Below are 16,037 nucleotides of genomic sequence, written 5' to 3'. Positions count from 1 at the left end.
AGAAACCAGAAACCAGAACCCAAAGGCGCCTCAGACTTTGTATTTTGGTTTATGCAGACCAAAAGTAGAATCCATTGTGCGTCAACAATGCTGACTCAGGTAGAAACAATCGCTGCCGCACAGTACAAAGTGAAGTACAGGGTAAGAGAGTTCAACCTTCACTTGTCGAAGTCGCACGTCCATCAGTGGAATACATGTCGTGTCATGGGCTACTTGTACTTCGACTCGATGGATTAACCTTCAAGATTCGTTGACAATGACATTTCGTGTAGATTTACTCGACCAAATGTTGCACTGTATCGCCACCAACGCTGAGTCAATGCTACTCGTTCATTCTGCAATTTGCTGCACTCTCCACAAGCTACTTCAAGAAATTACGACCAAGACCAAACGATGGCTCCGAACTCTCCCACAAAGATGACGCACCGATCCCTCGGTAACTCGGGCCTATTGGTATCCAAGCTGGCACTCGGGTCCTGGGTGGACTACAACGAGAAGTACACGGTGGACAGCTGGTATGACATGATGAAGATTGCCTTCAAGCATGGTGTCAACTTCTACGACACGGCGGAAATGTACGGCAGCGGTCAGGCCGAAGAACTGCTGGGAGGTGCCATCAAGAAAGGCATCGCCGAAGGAGTCTGGAGCCGTGAGGACCTCGTCATCTCCACCAAATTGTTCACCGGTACCAAGGGATTCAACCAAGGGGGGCCCAACGACGAGGGCGTCAGTCGCAAGCACATCGTGGAGGGGCTGAAGGCGTCGCTGAGACGTTTGCAGCTCGACTACGTCGATGTGGTCTTCTGTCACCGCTTCGATGCCTATACTCCAATTGAAGAGACCGTGCGTGCTATGAACTACGTGATCAACCAAGGCTGGGCCTTATACTGGGGAACCAGTGAATGGCTGGCGTCGGACATCCGTGAAGCGTGCGAGATTGCAGACCGTCTGGGCTTGGTTCGCCCCATCGTTGAGCAACCGCAGTACAACATCTTCGAACGCAACAAGGCGGAGTTCGAGTTCGTGGATTTGTACAAAAAATACAAGCTGGGCCTCACGACCTTCTCCCCGCTGGCCTATGGCACGTTGACGGGCAAGTACAGTGCAGGCAAGCCAGAAGGATCTCGGTTCACCACCCCCATGTTTACGTCGGGTCCCTTCTCGGAGGGGTTCGACGAGCGTGTCAAGATGGCCGACAAGTTGCTGCCAATCGCGAAAGAACTTGGTGTCTCCCTCGCACAGATGTCGATCGCGTGGGCGGTGGCTAATGGAAACGTGTCGACTGTTCTGTTGGGAGCGAGTCGTCCATCCCAGTTGGAGGAGAACTTGAAGGCGCTCGATGTGGTGAGCAAGATCACGCCAGAGGTGAAGGCGAAGATTAATCACGCGGTGAAGTTCGTGCCGAAGGAGCCCGAGCTGGACCAATTTGCTCACACTCGTGGTCGCTTCTTGTGAGCGATTCAAAGCTCAGGGGTGGAGCCAGTTGTATTACACCACAGATGGATCTGTTGGTTGTCGTCTATCCTTGATGTGTTTTTTTTTTTCATATTAAACCACTATCTGAAGCCAGTACAACTTTTTAGGCCCGTTCCTAGAACCAAGACCAATCTTTTTTTTTCTGGCATTCCAGTGTGATTCATATCAATTTACACCCTTCGTACACTGGATTGATTTCTTTCACATGAAAACATATTCAACTGCGCCCAGGCAGCTTTTCCACTTAAGAATTCCAAACTCACGACTGCGCGTTAGTCGCAGCCTTCGAGAGCATACCTTTGAGAATCGAGATTTTGCTTTTCAAACGAACATCCGAATAGAGCGTCGTGGCTTCAGGGAATTTCTTGCGGAAGAGCGGTACAGCCTCCTTCCGTCCAATCTGAGGATTCGTAGTAACAAGTTCTTGCAGAAAATCAGCGTACTTCTGCTCCATCTTCCGTTTCTTCCGGGGTTTGGGATCTTCGGTGGGAGCTCCACGCTTTCGGTTTTCAACACGCAACTGAGAAATCATGGCTCGAACCTCATTCTCGCCAGGGATATCATAACTCGTAGTATTCCACGAACGCAGCACTTCCACTATCCGTTTTGGTCCCATTTTATCGTGTCGATCTGAGCCTCCTCGCTTCAACAAAGTGTTGACATCGTTCATATACCTAGGAATGCACCTCACACTGTCCATCCTTTCTTTCGCCGGTCTTTGAGCCCAGCCTTGCTGGAGTCGTGACTGGGTGACGGTGTTCACGTCAGGAAAGCGATATCTCAGCGTGGTCATCTCTTTGGACAGGTTTGACACGTCCACTGCTCCATGTGAGTGGTCATTCTTCAGACCAATGAGGTACTGTTTGGCCCAGGTTACCATATTCTTTTCATTGGTGCGTACTGGTTCCCGACTAGCTGGTAAATCGGAGACAGCATCGGGTGAGCACGGTAATTTCCGAGTTCTGCGACGAATTTGTGCATCGCAAACCACCCTAACACCAGTAACGAGACCGACTGCACACCGAGGTAGCACCACTTCAGAGGACAAGTTAAGCTCCGAGTCGTCTTCGTTGTCTCCGTCTCCATCGTCCTCAGTGTTCGCACTCTGCTCCCAGTTAGATTCGCAAATCGGGTCTTCACTGTCATAAGGTTCAATCGCGTCTTCATCTTCACAAGCTTGAAGCGTGCAGACTCCTATCGTCATATCGATCTCCACTAATTTCCCCAAACCAATTTCAGAATATTTGAACGCACGGGCAAAAACAGTAGGACAGCTTCTCACATCAAAAACTGACGTGTCTTTTCTAGAGCTGAACGTCGAGTGATCGTACTCGTACAAGATGTCGTTCACTTTCCCTACAAGAGCAGCAAAAGACTTCTCCATCCCCCCAACCTTGTCAGACAGAAGCTGTAATGATCCACGATCGTATTCGACCGCCTCGGATGTTGTATCGGGCATCCCACCATCCGAAATAAGCGCAGCTACAAGTTGACTAGGTGTCGTGCAGTCATGGTCCTGTCGAACCCAGGCATTCACATGAGTAGCTGCGCGTGCAAATTGTGCACCAAGTAACGACTTGCCGGATTCAACTTCAGTCTGGATGAATCTCGTGATCTCGATACCGTTAGACCAGCCCAGAATCGGAAGCAGTACAGCAACGAACGCATGCTGGTAACAGGTCGCGTTGTCACTGCGCACCACAATGCGCTTAATGTGAGGTAAATCGCGCTTGATATCCGTCAGCACAGCTTCGATCAAAGCTGCCACAGCGAATTTAGGTTGACTGTCACCGGCATTGGCTATGTAGTTGTAGTAGAGTTTTTGCTCAGATAACTTCTCTGTTACTTCTGGTTCAGCAGTCCAAAAGTGCACCATTGCTCCATGCCAACGTAACCCGGATTCCCAGGCATGTTCCACCTTATTGTTACAGAAACGAACCGGCTCTGTGTTCAGTTTAAAGTCAATAGTGACGACAGCTTCGTCCAGGCCTTCGCCTTGCATCGCTTGCATTTGTGCGCTATCCAGTAACTTCAGCACCGCTCGCTCTTGATGCACTACACGTAGGCGATGAGCCATATACAGCTCGATTTTCTCAAAACAGTTGTGTACAACAGACATCGTCGCTGTATCGCCGCCGTTGCTCTTCACTGTTTTGTCAATGTAAGTAAACAATGTATTCATCCCCTCGCAAGGTGCGCAGCAAACACCTCTCGAAATGGATGCATCCTGTGCAGCCAATCCAAACGCAGACTGATGACGAGGGCAGTTTACTGTAACCAGGTTTGATTCCACCAGAGCATCAGTAAAGCATCCATACTCCAGCCAATAGCCAAGTACAGTCAGACACCGAATCAGTTCCACACTCTCATCAGGTATAAAATCCGAGATAATCCTTTTCATCGTCGAAAAACTGTCATCCACAAGCAATCCACGCACTTCAGTGCACTTGTCATCGTCTCCACGAGTAAGCACACGACACACTCGGTAAAACCCTGAGCGAGACACACGAGCGTCCCCAGTTTGTTTCACATAGAGATCCCACATGACGCTCAAAAAGGTTCTTCGTCTCAAGGCCGGCACATCGTAATACCGTCCATCTAGCACAATCCGCTTGGTCTCCCCCAAACGATACGTCACGTTGTCACAGGACACAATAGACGTGATCACTTCAGCGACCAGATTCTGGTCGATTCGCTCTACTGAGCGTATTTCAGTCTCCAACACTCCGTCTTTCACCAACGTTTTAAAATCCTCTTTGCCTCGGGAATACGAGCTTTTCCCGACGTGAAAACCTGGCACCTCATTCTCCATTCGACTCATTTCACTGAATTTGAATATTCCACACAGCATCGCTCGCGCAGTGCGTCTTTCGATCGAATTTCTCTTGGTTGCCATCATCACCCAAGCTAATGGCTGGAAAACCTCGGATACTTCTTTAGTCGACGAGCTAAACGCCGTTTTAGATGATATCTTCTGCAGAAAAGCAACAACTGATGCATCAGCGGCTTCACGGCCGCAAACCGATTCAGCTACGAGTCGCAGGATCTTCTCATACATCCTAAACACAACGGATTTGCCGTAATGCGGGTCTTCTGTAGTCTTCCACGTGTCTACATTGTGGCGAAAGACCGCAGAACCACAATGGTTGGAAAAGTTATTAACGGCTTTTTCGTCGTCTCCAAAGAACCGTAAGATCTCTCGGTGTGGTAGAAGCGTCCACTCTTTCGGGATCGGATCCGGTTCTGGGTCTTCCTCTTCCTCGTACGTTTGGCTCAGCGTTGCAGCTCGACGTGCACGTCCATCAAGTCTTGTGCTGGGGTCGCTACGGTCGACTGTTGCGCCGTTTGTATTCTTTTCTTTGGGTTTTGGCTCCGTTCGCTTGGGTCGGCCGCGACCGCGTTTAACCTTCTCAGCGATGGGGATGCCATCATGTTCACAGCCACAACGACTGCAGAGGTGACACTTGTCGCATCGTTCTCGTTTGCAGGCACACGTGAGTGGTGGGGGCGTTGGGGAAGGCTCCGATGCAGGAGCCTTCGAGGAAGACATCATGAAAACTAACGAATGTGAAATATGTATGTGGTGTGGTGGACATTAGAAGTTGAAGTGGAGCAGAAATTGACTAATCAGAAAGCTGCAGATTCATTTCGGTCGTCGTGTTTGCCGCTCAGATATCCTCTGTGATCCTAGTTTGATCATAGTGTCTTGTCTGGAGACGAAGGGATTGTCAAATGACGACGAGGACGCTGCGCAAATGATGAAACCCAAAGGCTTCGGTCCAAACGATGGGTCCCAAATATCTATTCGATGTGCTACGAGGCGCCAGCAGCTACTGGCTGCCAGCTAGAAATTATCGTTTGAAAATCCAGGGGATAATACCCTGACGTGCGAATGGCAACTTTCCGCGCTTGAGAACTGCGCGGTCGTTTCAGTACTATGGACCAACTTGGTCCCAAAGCGCCAAGATACACCCTACATCTTGCACCTTACTTACTAAATAATTAACTATATCGCCGCGATTTATAGTCTAATCTAGTAGCCGAGTTAAGCTGCCTCCAATAATGGTGCTTCCTGCTTTCAATCCACACCGTCACTGGATAGCAGAGACCGATTGTCCTTCCGTTGATGTCACAAAGGCTGACTCACTCAACGCTGATACAGTACCCAAGCGACCGGCCCTTCCTTCATTGGCCGAAATCAGGAACGACTACAAAAACCTGGTTTTGTCCAATCATCTTGATGCGAACCCACAACGCCCATCTGGCTTTCTCTACCTTCAAGCAACCTCCGTCCATCGGAGCAGTTCCGCATTCTCTGCCCAATAGTAAAGTATGCGTCTACTGCTGCCGTCGCTGGCACTCGCGGCAGGTGGCGCCTCGGCGGCCTCGTCGTCGTCCTCTTCGTCCGTGTCTTGGTGCAGCAACTCTACGGCCAGCGCCGTACTCACCAACTGCGGCGACGTGTGTACAACTGGCGATCCGTGCGTACAATACACCTCCTCGTCCAGCTGCAGCGAAGCCTCGCGCAACGACTGTGTCCGACACAGCTCCTCCTGCACATACCAGTGTCTGGACGCCTACAACTCCGTAGCCAAGAAGTTCACAGTCTTCGTCAAGGATCCCTCATCTTCCGATACATGGACGTCCAGCGCCAGTGGCAGCTCAGCCGCCGCCTTCCCCAGTGCGGAGATCGACACAGTTAACGGCATGGAATACGCTGAGGCGACTAGAAATATGTGAGTGATTGTCACATGAGACACTCTGGAAGATTGCAATGCTGACAATTTGTATTACAGTCAGATCACTGGTTTTGACGACACGAATGTGCAGAAGGGATCGCTCAAGTCCGTAACGTTCGATGAAGACACGTTCTCCACAGCCACAGTGTTAGAGCAGCTGTGAGTGGAAACGTTTAAGGTTTTTGTTAAAATGTTACACAGGGACTGACTGATGTTACTGCAGGATCTTGACCAATTTGGATCTCGGATCGCTACCTACCGGCTTCTTGCCGACCACAATCTCGTTACTGTACGATCTTGTGCTGGAGTTATGTTCGACTGGATGAAGATGATGATATTGTTGCTTTTGATGTGACAGAACGATGGAGAACTGTAACTTGGCCAGTTTACCAGCACAGTTGGGCAACCTTGCGAACAAGAACCTGGTGACACTGTGAGTATTAACTGCAACTTCGTATATTTTGTTTCAGTTTCTCATATTGTATAACGCCAGCAATCTGAACAAGAACACAATGACGAGTATCACGGATTCGGACAGCTCCGTTACTGAAGCTCTGCAAGGCTTGACCACATTGTATGTGGTTCTTCATTTTAGCTATATGAAGTTTTTGACTGTTTACTTACATGCTTTGCCCTTGATGACACTGTAGGAATCTGACGGACAACTCAATCGCTACCTTTGAAGTGTCACTTCCGTCCGTCACAACATTGTACGCATTTCTTCTAATATGTCTTCGATCTTAAGACGCCTCTAACGGCTGTCGTGTGTTATTGTTCTCTCACAGGGATCTATCCGACAACAAATTGACAGAGTTCCCATCCGTGATCTTCAACATGACGGACCTCAACGTCCTGTGAGTACCATTTCGTATTATTTGGGTGATATGGTTGCTCACAGAAACACTTGTTTACACCCGATAGAAATATCGCTGGCAACAGCATCAGCAGTTTGACTGTGACTTCAGCGCAGTACAGTTTCTTGCGAAAGCTTTCATCTGAAAGTACCCTGAGTATCAGTACCAGTGCTTGCTCAAGTGGCACCGCAACTGACGTGTTGGACTCGGTAGTGTGTGTGTCTGACGATGCTGCGTCTTCGTCTTCGGATGACAGTAAGCATCGATTGCCAACTTTGTATTACACTGTTAACTAATTGTTTTCTTTGTCGACTACAACTTGAATCAGGCTCGTCTTCCAGCACTCTGGTCATTGTCGTCGTCGTGCTAGCCGTTGTGGTGGTGCTAGGCGTTGCAGGGTTCTTCTTCTACCGCCGAAAGATGAAAAACCGTGGCTTCTTCTTATCAAACACCCCCGATATGGTGGGAGTGGCCACTCCTCCGTCCGCACACAACACCCCTGCACGCAACAGAGCTGGCAGTCGTGGACGCGCTTCGTCCCAGCAGCGACCCCCAACAGTTGGCGGTCGTACTCCTCGCAGCTCGATCCCGAACGCGCTACTGGCAGGTTTCTCCGATCACGGCAAAAAGATGTCCGATGCGCAACCTCGACGAAGCAGTGTACAGTCTACTCTTCCTGTCGGTGCAAATGGTCGTCGATCCAGGAGCTCTATCATCAGCTCTAACGTGGCGCAGATTCCGAGCGACGAGCTCAATTATACTCGCAAAATCGCCAAGGGCGCTTTCGGTGAAGTGTGGCTGGCGTTGTACGGCAAAGACCTGGTTGCTGTCAAGAAGTTGATCACGGTCGAGGGAACTAGTGTACAAGACTTTGTCTCGGAGCTGAATTTGCTGGCATCGCTGTCGCATCGATGCATTCTCACGCTAATTGGCGCCTGCTGGGACGACGAGCTGACTGACATCCAGATCGTCATGGAATACATGGACTCCGGTGACTTGCTCTCGGTCCTGCGTAAGAATCCGCCATCCGTGCTGACGTGGGAGAACGGCAAGGCCAGTTACTGCGTGCAGGTGTGTGAAGCAGTATACTACTTGCACAGCTTGCAGCCTGCTCTGATTCATCGAGACATCAAGTCGCGGAACATTCTGGTGGACTCGCAGAAGGGAGCCAAGTTGTCTGACTTTGGAGAGAGTCGCGAGCGTACTGTTGCGAGAACTATGACGGCTGGAGTGGGCACGGCTCGCTGGGTGGCGCCTGAGATCATTCTGGGTGAAGACTACAGCGAACTGGCCGATATCTACTCGCTTGGCGTGCTGCTTACCGAGATGGACACGCACCAAATTCCGTACCAGACGTTGGGTCTCGAGGAGTCCATGATCGTGCAGCAGGTGGCTGTCGGAAAGCTGAGACCCAAGGTGTCCGACACGTGTCCGGAGATTATCCGCCGACTGACTCACGAATGCCTCCAGTACGACCCCAGCCTGCGACCGTCGGCTGCACGTGTACTGCAGACTCTCATGGCTTCGCCACTTGTTCGTCGGCCATCCGTTAGTCTGGCGGACGACTAGACTCGATCCTATGGCAGAGTTCTGCAAGAACGCGACGGTAAGTTAGCTCGCATGACGACTGACAGCCCGTACTGTATCCTGACTGTGTAGGTCTGGTGGATAAATATTTCTTCCCCATGAGAACTTGTTTTGCTGGATTTTTGAGTTTTACGGTGTCGCTCGATTTAGCATGGGTAATTCTTGTCGTCTGATCCAATTGCAGAAATTATGGTTGTGAATCGCAGATCCAGCTCATCATCTTCACTGCAGCGCCAACAAGACTTTACCAAGACGGTGCCGTTTGTGTCTCGAGAGGTGTTTCGACTGGTTCTCCGTCTTGAGGCACAGAAAGCTCTTGATGTGAATGTGGCAGCATTGGAGCAGCGCTTTCGTGTACCACCGGGATATGCAGACGATGACTCCTTAAATGCTCGAGGTGAAGCCAAGCAACCGAAAAATGTACGTGCTCTACGGTACTGATCCATGTAACCCAGGATACTTACCTTGTTCTGGCTGTAGTTCATTCCTGGCCCAGGTACATACGAGGTACCAGAGCAATGGCCTGTTCGAGATGTGACTGCGACCCCGACGGCTGCATTTCTTTCAAGAACGTCACGAGGACAGCTCGCACGCATATCATCAGCTCCTCCTTGCTCCCCAACAAGACAAACTACCTATGATGATACCCGTGACAAAATTATACGACCTCAAACTGCAAACCCCAATGCAAAGCCCAAGTCTCCACGTACACGTCTTCGGCTCCCGAGCTCATCGGGTCATCGAGGGCTTCGGATTCAGATTCCAGAGCCACAGCAACCCAAACTTCAGGACGAGATGAAAGCCACATCAGATAGTGTCAGCTACTCCTCAATAAACCCTCGCAGTGCGTCTGCGTTCTCCAAAGTCAGTCGACAACTCGAACCCGACAGGAAAACTGTACCCGATATCGGGAGCTACGACATCAAGCGATTATGGGACTCAAACACTCGTCGAAGCACTCTGGGGACACCTTCACCTGCTCCTTTCGGTGCTTCGAAAGAGAAGCGCGTGGTTACATGGCGTCCTGCGCTAACCCCTGCATCATGCGCTGTATCAGCCTCCTGGGACTCGTCTCGTCATTATGCTAAGCAGAAAGACAAAGTCGTCCGCAGTGCTGCCAAGCGAAGACTGCACAGTGCGAAGCTTCATGCTCGGACTCTGTCAACACCAACGCTTCGACCTGCAACTGCAGCCCCTGCCATGAACAATACTGAGCCAGCTACAGAAGATATGCCGACCGAGACGCCCGAAGATGACGATCCTTTCAGCTGGTTGCGGCAACGACCCAATGGGGAGAACCGAGTGAACTTCCTGGCAGCAAAGCACGGACTCACTAACTACGTCAAGTCATCAACACGACGATCGTCTCAAATGTCAAGTTTCGGTGAATACCTCACTCCTGGGACACCAAGTTCCAGACTGGTACAACAGCACAGCAATTTACAGGAAGACGGCGATACCACCACGACTGAGCCAGTGCTTACAGCCAAGCCGAAGGACGTTCGGATCAAAGTGAGTTGTCGGATGCCTGGAGGTATGCTTATCACTGCTAGTGTCTACTCCATGAAGAAACTTCGACACTTCAAGTCTGCAATCTTACAGCGTCAGAAGCGCTTCCTGAGTGTGGATCAGTTTGATCTCTACCATATGAGCGGGAGGAAGTTAACTGGACTCGAAGAAACATTAACAGCATGTGGCGTTCGTGATCGCTCCTTGTTGCAGATAGTTCCAGCAGTGACTGTAGCATTGACACCACTGGGTACTACTGGAAGCCAAGAACCCGGCGACATGAGGTGAGTGTAAACTACTTATCTCTTCAAAAGGAGAACAATGGGGTTGGATGAAGGTCTATGCTTACCGTTCGAGTGTTTCGTGTACAATCCTGTGGAAAGTTGACCTTGACAAATGAAAGAGTTTAATCCACAGTGACAGCCTTGGCCAGGTTACGCGGCACGTCCGGGTTGATGCCCTTGCGCACAGCAAGCTCGTAGGCGATCAGTTGCAGAGGGATTGTAGCGAGCAGCGCCGTCATGGGGCCGTTCGTGGGGATAGGAATAACCTCATCGGCAATGTTCTCGCACATGGCCGGGTTATCGGTGATGACAATAGTGTGAGCACCACGTGCACGCACAGACTCTGCCGACGTCTTCATGAAACTGGCATGCTCGTCATCCAGCACGATGAGGATGATCGGCGTAGCGCCAAACTTGCCGTTCTTATCACCTTCAATAAGCGCAAACGGTCCGTGCTTCAGTGCGCCACCAGGGTAGCCTTCAGCGTGCAGATACGTGATCTCCTTAATCTTCAGGGCTCCTTCATAGGCGATTGGTTCACCATAACCTCTGCCCAACACAAAGAGGTGCTCAGCAGACATCAATTTGTCAGCAATCTTTGCGCATTGTTCACGTGAGCGCAGCGCCATGCCAATGGCAATAGGAAGGCGATGCATGCTCTGGATCAGCTCAGCCATCTTCGACCGGTTACCGTCGGGACGGTTCTGCGCAAACCAGGAGGCAATCAAACCCATAACAGTGACCTGCGTCACGAAGGCTTTAGTGCTAGCCACAGCGTTCTCACGACCAGCGTTCAAGTATACACCGCACTTCGTTGTGCGGGCAATGAGTGATCCCACCGAGTTCACAACTGAAAACGTAGGCACTTCAAGTTGCAGTTCTTCCGCAGTCTTCAGCGCACGGTGAACGTCCTTAGTTTCGCCAGATTGCGACACCACCAACAAACCGCCATCTTTCTTGGGGAACCGGTCGCTCGAGCACTCCGACGCGTCCTCAGTAGCCACACTGTCGAAAGAATTGAGCGTTCGCATCAGCTTAGCACCGTATTTACTCGCATATAGCGACGTTCCACAGGCAGCGATCAATAGGTGTTTAATGCGCAGCATACGGTCCTTCTCGGCCTCAAGGCCACCGAGATACACGTGGTCGTCCGACACACGACCACCGTAGCCCAGTGCCGCAGCCACAGCCTTGGGCTGCTCCATAATCTCACGCAGCGTCCAGTGCGGGTACGGCGCCGGCGACAGACGTACCTTCACATCCGGAGCCACAGCCAGTCTACTTGTCGGGAAGCGTTGCAAGAATCCTTCCTCTTTGCCATCATCATTAGGATTGAGCTCAGCGGAGTCGCTCTTAATGACAGCCACTTCTCCGTCCTTCAGCGAGATGAACCGCTTCGCATAGCGACTGAACGCTGTAGTCTCGGACGCCACAAACATCTCGTTCGATCCGTAGCCAATACACAGCGGAGAACCATTGCGTGCAATGACAATTTTACCCGGGTCGTCCCTGGACATGACACATAGTCCCCACGTGCCTTCCAGCTTCTTCAATGCGAGTCTTACAGCCGTAAGGAGATCGGCTCCTTCGCCCATTAAGTGGCCAATAAGCTGCGCTGCCACCTCTGTATCGGTCTGCGAGGAGAAGACCACCCCTTCATCCAGCAGCTCCTGCTTCACCTCGTAGTAGTTAGTGAATGTGCCATTGTGCACCAATGACACGCGGCCATGCATGTCCGTGTGCGGGTGCGAGTTGATGTCCGTCTTGGCGCCGTGTGTGGCCCAACGCGTGTGTGCGATGCCTGTGGTGTTGCCGTCGTGTTTGCTTTTGGTCTCTCGAAGGAGGTGGATGGAGTCGGCCGTGCCAACGACCGAGGCGAACTTGGTGGTCGTAATGGGGGCAGCCTCGCTCTCCTTGGTGTTGGGCTGCGTGGACATGCCGGCGGAGTCATAGCCGCGGTTCTGTAGGATGGTAAGTCCCTCAAGCAGGAAGTCCGACGCATTCTGCGACTTGCCTACGACGCCCACGATGCCGCAGCAGTCAGAGTGATTGTCGTTGAACAGTGATATACCGACCGCGCCCAGTGCGCCTGCAGCGAGAGCCGTGACCCATGAATGCTGGTCGCTGGATGACGAAGACGAACCAATCAAGGCGCTGGAGCGGATGGAGCGGCGCACAGGCTCGGAGCGAGCGATGCGGCCCAGCGGAGACAGCGAGCGGCGCAACATCGCGGATGATGAAGTGGGGATTCAACAGTCAGATACATCCAGGTGGAGAGACGCGATTGGCGGAGAGTAGTGTTTCGAAAGAGTGATGAGCTCCGCGAGAGAGTGACATAGAGTGGACCAATCAGAGCGCAGGAAATGGAAGCGCTTCAACAGCATACGTGTTATCAGACGACCTGAAATGCCAAAAAATCTGCGGTTAGCTTCGATACAAGAGTGCGTCTAGGCTCACCATTGAAGCACCTTAATTAACAATTAGTTACTCAGATTACTGGCATGGTAAACCTACTGGGCTCTATCTACACCCTTAACACGACGATGTAACGGGCTAAGACCGTTACCGACGTACACTAGCGAACTGGGAAGGTGTTGGTATATTGAACTCTGAAGGTTAACTATCGAGACGGCCTCAGCACACGAGGCCGTCACAACCAGTGGATACGTACATAGTTCTGATTGGTCCCCGCGATGGAGCGGTGGCGGCATTGTGTGACAGTAGCCTGTCACACCACCCCTCACTCAAAGTTGAAGAATCGTGGAGACGTCGGAGGTAGTGGCAGTCGGGAACTTGCAGCGCGGGGAGCAGGATGGACACGGGAAGAGAAGCAGCGGCGGGATCCGACGCTGGCAGTGAGTACGCCAGCGTCCTAAGACATCGGCGGTTCGGCGATTGCCGTGGTTTCAAGAATCCACTGACGAACAGCGAGATGCAGAGCTGGTTCGAGCGGTGGCGCGGTGTGCGTGGCAAAGGCGTCACGGTGACGCGCACCGTGACGGAGGAGTCGCTCGACAACGCCTGGACTGCGTTCCAAGAACGGTGGAACTGCGAAACCGGACCTGTCTTCCGCAAGACCATCGCGGCTCGTGAGGCCACGCATGAACGTATGGCGGTCGGACTTCTGGCGGCGCGACTCTGCGAGCTGTCGTGGGCGGCGGACCGGCACTGCTGTTACGTGCATTACCTTGAAGGCTGTCCGAAGTGTCGCGGTTTCAGCCTGCCGCGACCATACGAAGGCGAGTGGCAGCGCTATGTCAGAGACCATCCCCTCTCCGACGTTGAAGAGCATCTCATCGGCTGCTACCGTCGGCGTCTCTACGAAGCTAGGCACGGTTCGCTACCGCGCCCCCAGCAAGAGCCGCCTCGTACGCCGCCACGCAATCCGGCACGTCCGCGAGCAGCACAGCGCGGGGCTCCCAACTATCGTCCATGGGACCAAGCCAGCGGACCAGGTAGTGACGGTGATCAGGTATCGTGGCGTCGCGGTGTTCGTCACCGCGACGAGGGGCGGCGCGAGAATCGTCGTGACGAAGGATGGACTCCACAATATGACGGGTATGCCCAGCGCTATCGACAAGAGGTGCAGGACCGTCACGCTGGAATCGAACAGCGTGACCGGTGGGCGGAGGCTGCGAGCGCGCAGAGTCTACGGCGTCTGGCGGATCGGGTTGAGCGACTGGAGCGGGAGAACGAAGAGCTGCGTCGTCGGGTGCGGCCGTGGGAGAGTCGTCGCGGGGAATAACGGTGGGGAGATAGCGGCGTAGGCGACCAACGTAAAACGTAGGGTGTAGGCGTAGAGCAGTCGGTAATAACAGAGTATAGACGTCGCCTAGCACCTTGGTCACCTTAAACGGCCCGATAAATCGCGGCGCGAGCTTGCTCGCGCCCAAGTTCGTCACTGCTGTAGGTCGAATGCCGGCCGTGGACAAAAGGACACGGTTGCCGACGACGAAGCGTTCCACGTTCTTACGACCGCGACGATCAGCATATTCCTTCTGGCGATCGACGGCAACGGCGATGGCATTTCGAACGTAGCAGATGACAGATTCGCGGCGTTGCATGAACTCGTGCGCTGCGGCGACGTCGCGTGAACCGGGTTCCGGGTTGGGGTCGAAGTTCGCGGGCGGGGACACGGCGGAATCAGCCGCGTCAGGAACAGGTTCATACTCAATTGCACGTGGACGCTGGCGCGGGTTGATCAGCGTCCTGGAGGTCCAAGCAGGGATATCAGGTGAAGTCGCTGGGCGAGCGACGTCGGGACGGAGCCGTCGTGAAGGGGCCTCGGCGTCAGACGCCGCGCGCGCGGCGCTGCGTGTGAGTATCGTTGGCACGGGTGCTGGGGCGTTACGGCGCGTCGTGACACCGTTCATCGATGGGGAGGAAACGCCGGGAGCGCGCCCATGGCTGTCCGTGGCGGGATCGCGAACAGTTGAGCGCTCCATTCCAAGGAGCGCTGGAACCCGAGGGTGGCGTCCATGGTTCACGAAGAAGGGGGTAAGCCCGGTCGATGAATGAACCGCGTTATTGAGAGCGAATTCGACCATCGGCAAGAAGGAGGACCATGACTTGAAGGACGTGGCAAAGCTCTTCAGCACGTCTTCCAGGACTCTGTTTGCGCGCTCCGTCTGGCCATCAGTCTCCGGATGTGACGCGGTGGACATCTTCAGCCGCGTCCCGACAAGCTTGAAGAGCTCCGACCAGAAGGTCGCAGTGAACCGGGGATCTCGTTCGGACACGATCGATGTGGGCAGGCCGTGGTGGCGATACACAGTGTCAACGAAAATCGCCGCGGATTGCGGTGCGGTGATCGTGGCGGCTACCGGAGCAAGATGCACCATCTTGCTAAAGCGATCGACGAAGACGAGAATGCCCGAGCGGCCTTGGGCGTCCCGGGGTAGGCCGAACACGAAGTCCATGCTGATAGAGGACCAGGGTTCTAGGGCGACGGGCAGTGGTCGGAGCGGTGCCTGTTTAGACGAATTTGGCTTCACGCGCTGACATGCTTCACAGGAGCGGACCCACTTCCGCACCCACTTGTACATGTGGGGCCAGTAGTAGTCGCGAGCCAGTGACGCGAATGTCTTCTCGCGACCAAGGTGACCGCCACTGGGGGTATCATGGAATTCGTGAATCAGGCGAGCGCGGAGGTCGTCGTCCAGCGGGACGACGACGCGAGGCGGATCCGAGCGGTCAACGCAATAGGTGAGCAGGTCCCCATCCAGTGCGTAGCGGTCGACACGGGAGCGGCCGCGTGGAGACAACTGACGCTGGGCCGAGGCGGACGGGTCCTTCAAGTACTTGATAATCTCGGCACACGCAGCATCCGACCCATATGCGGACGCGATGTGGTCACGAAGCGGGCTGGTAGCCGTAACCGTGACCGCGGCCAGTCCTTCGGCGACGCAAACTGCGCATTCATCGTCATCCTCGTCGCCAACCGCGTGGCGACCCGACTGGACGTAGTCTGGCCGACGCGACAGCGCGTCGGCGAGGATGTTGGTCTTGCCAGGCTTGTAATGAACGACGAAATTGTACTCAGAGAACAAAGAGAGCCAGCGCGCCATGCGTTGGGACAGGTGGGGGCT

The 16,037-nt window shown here is 53.3% G+C and overlaps 6 protein-coding genes across 7 annotated transcripts in view; 3 read left to right on the top strand and 3 right to left on the bottom strand.

Moving 5' to 3' along the window:
• On the bottom strand, positions 1–5,354 carry PPTG_14645 (hypothetical protein). The gene has a single exon (XM_008911578.1). The coding sequence runs from the start codon at positions 5,027–5,029 to the stop codon at positions 1,736–1,738; it is 3,294 nt and encodes a 1,097-aa protein (XP_008909826.1). The 5' UTR covers positions 5,030–5,354; the 3' UTR covers positions 1–1,735.
• PPTG_14646 (hypothetical protein) lies at positions 394–1,497 on the top strand (the record flags this gene model as incomplete). Its single annotated transcript, XM_008911579.1, has 1 exon — positions 394–1,497. The coding sequence occupies one exon, from the start codon at positions 394–396 to the stop codon at positions 1,453–1,455; it is 1,062 nt and encodes a 353-aa protein (XP_008909827.1). The 3' UTR covers positions 1,456–1,497.
• Positions 5,355–5,808: 454 nt separating the features above from the next.
• On the top strand, positions 5,809–8,638 carry PPTG_14643 (TKL protein kinase; the record flags this gene model as incomplete). Its single annotated transcript, XM_008911577.1, has 9 exons — positions 5,809–6,212; positions 6,273–6,374; positions 6,439–6,504; positions 6,574–6,648; positions 6,709–6,789; positions 6,866–6,925; positions 7,001–7,069; positions 7,137–7,324; positions 7,398–8,638. The coding sequence occupies 9 exons, from the start codon at positions 5,809–5,811 to the stop codon at positions 8,636–8,638; spliced, it is 2,286 nt and encodes a 761-aa protein (XP_008909825.1).
• Positions 7,332–12,722, bottom strand: PPTG_14642. Of its 2 annotated transcripts, none has more exons than XM_008911574.1 (2): positions 10,515–12,722; positions 7,332–10,418 (listed from the first exon to the last, which is right to left on the bottom strand). In XM_008911574.1, exon 1 carries the CDS (start codon positions 12,675–12,677, stop codon positions 10,572–10,574), a length of 2,106 nt encoding a protein of 701 aa, XP_008909822.1. In that variant the 5' UTR covers positions 12,678–12,722; the 3' UTR covers positions 7,332–10,418; positions 10,515–10,571. The 2 variants fall into 2 exon arrangements, with proteins under 2 accessions (XP_008909822.1, XP_008909823.1); XM_008911575.1 differs by having other exon boundaries at positions 10,095–10,421; positions 10,515–12,696.
• On the top strand, positions 8,846–10,453 carry PPTG_23556 (hypothetical protein; the record flags this gene model as incomplete). The annotated part of the gene is made up of 2 exons (XM_008911576.1): positions 8,846–9,076; positions 9,137–10,453. 2 exons carry the CDS (start codon positions 8,846–8,848, stop codon positions 10,451–10,453), a joined length of 1,548 nt encoding a protein of 515 aa, XP_008909824.1.
• Positions 12,723–13,775: 1,053 nt separating the features above from the next.
• The window catches only part of PPTG_14641 (hypothetical protein), a gene marked incomplete at both ends in the record, with an annotated part of 5,684 nt that continues 3,422 nt past the window's right edge, over positions 13,776–16,037 (bottom strand). The window contains one exon of the mRNA XM_008911573.1: positions 13,776–15,962. Within this exon, the coding sequence (XP_008909821.1) occupies positions 13,776–15,962 (2,187 nt within the window). The remainder of the gene's footprint in view (positions 15,963–16,037) is intronic.

Source organism: Phytophthora parasitica, assembly GCF_000247585.1.
Source record: "Phytophthora parasitica INRA-310 unplaced genomic scaffold supercont2.42, whole genome shotgun sequence".
NCBI classification, from domain to species: Eukaryota; Oomycota; class Peronosporomycetes; order Peronosporales; family Peronosporaceae; genus Phytophthora; species Phytophthora nicotianae.
The sequence above is the reverse complement of the archived record's forward strand: the minus strand, read 5'-3'. Positions and strand labels throughout refer to the sequence as shown.

Coding starts and splice junctions, on each gene's coding strand:
- PPTG_14645 (XM_008911578.1), bottom strand. CDS start 5,029: ATGATGTCTTCCTCGAAGGCTCCTGCATCGGAGCCTTCCCCAACGCCC.
- PPTG_14642 (XM_008911574.1), bottom strand. CDS start 12,677: ATGTTGCGCCGCTCGCTGTCTCCGCTGGGCCGCATCGCTCGCTCCGAG.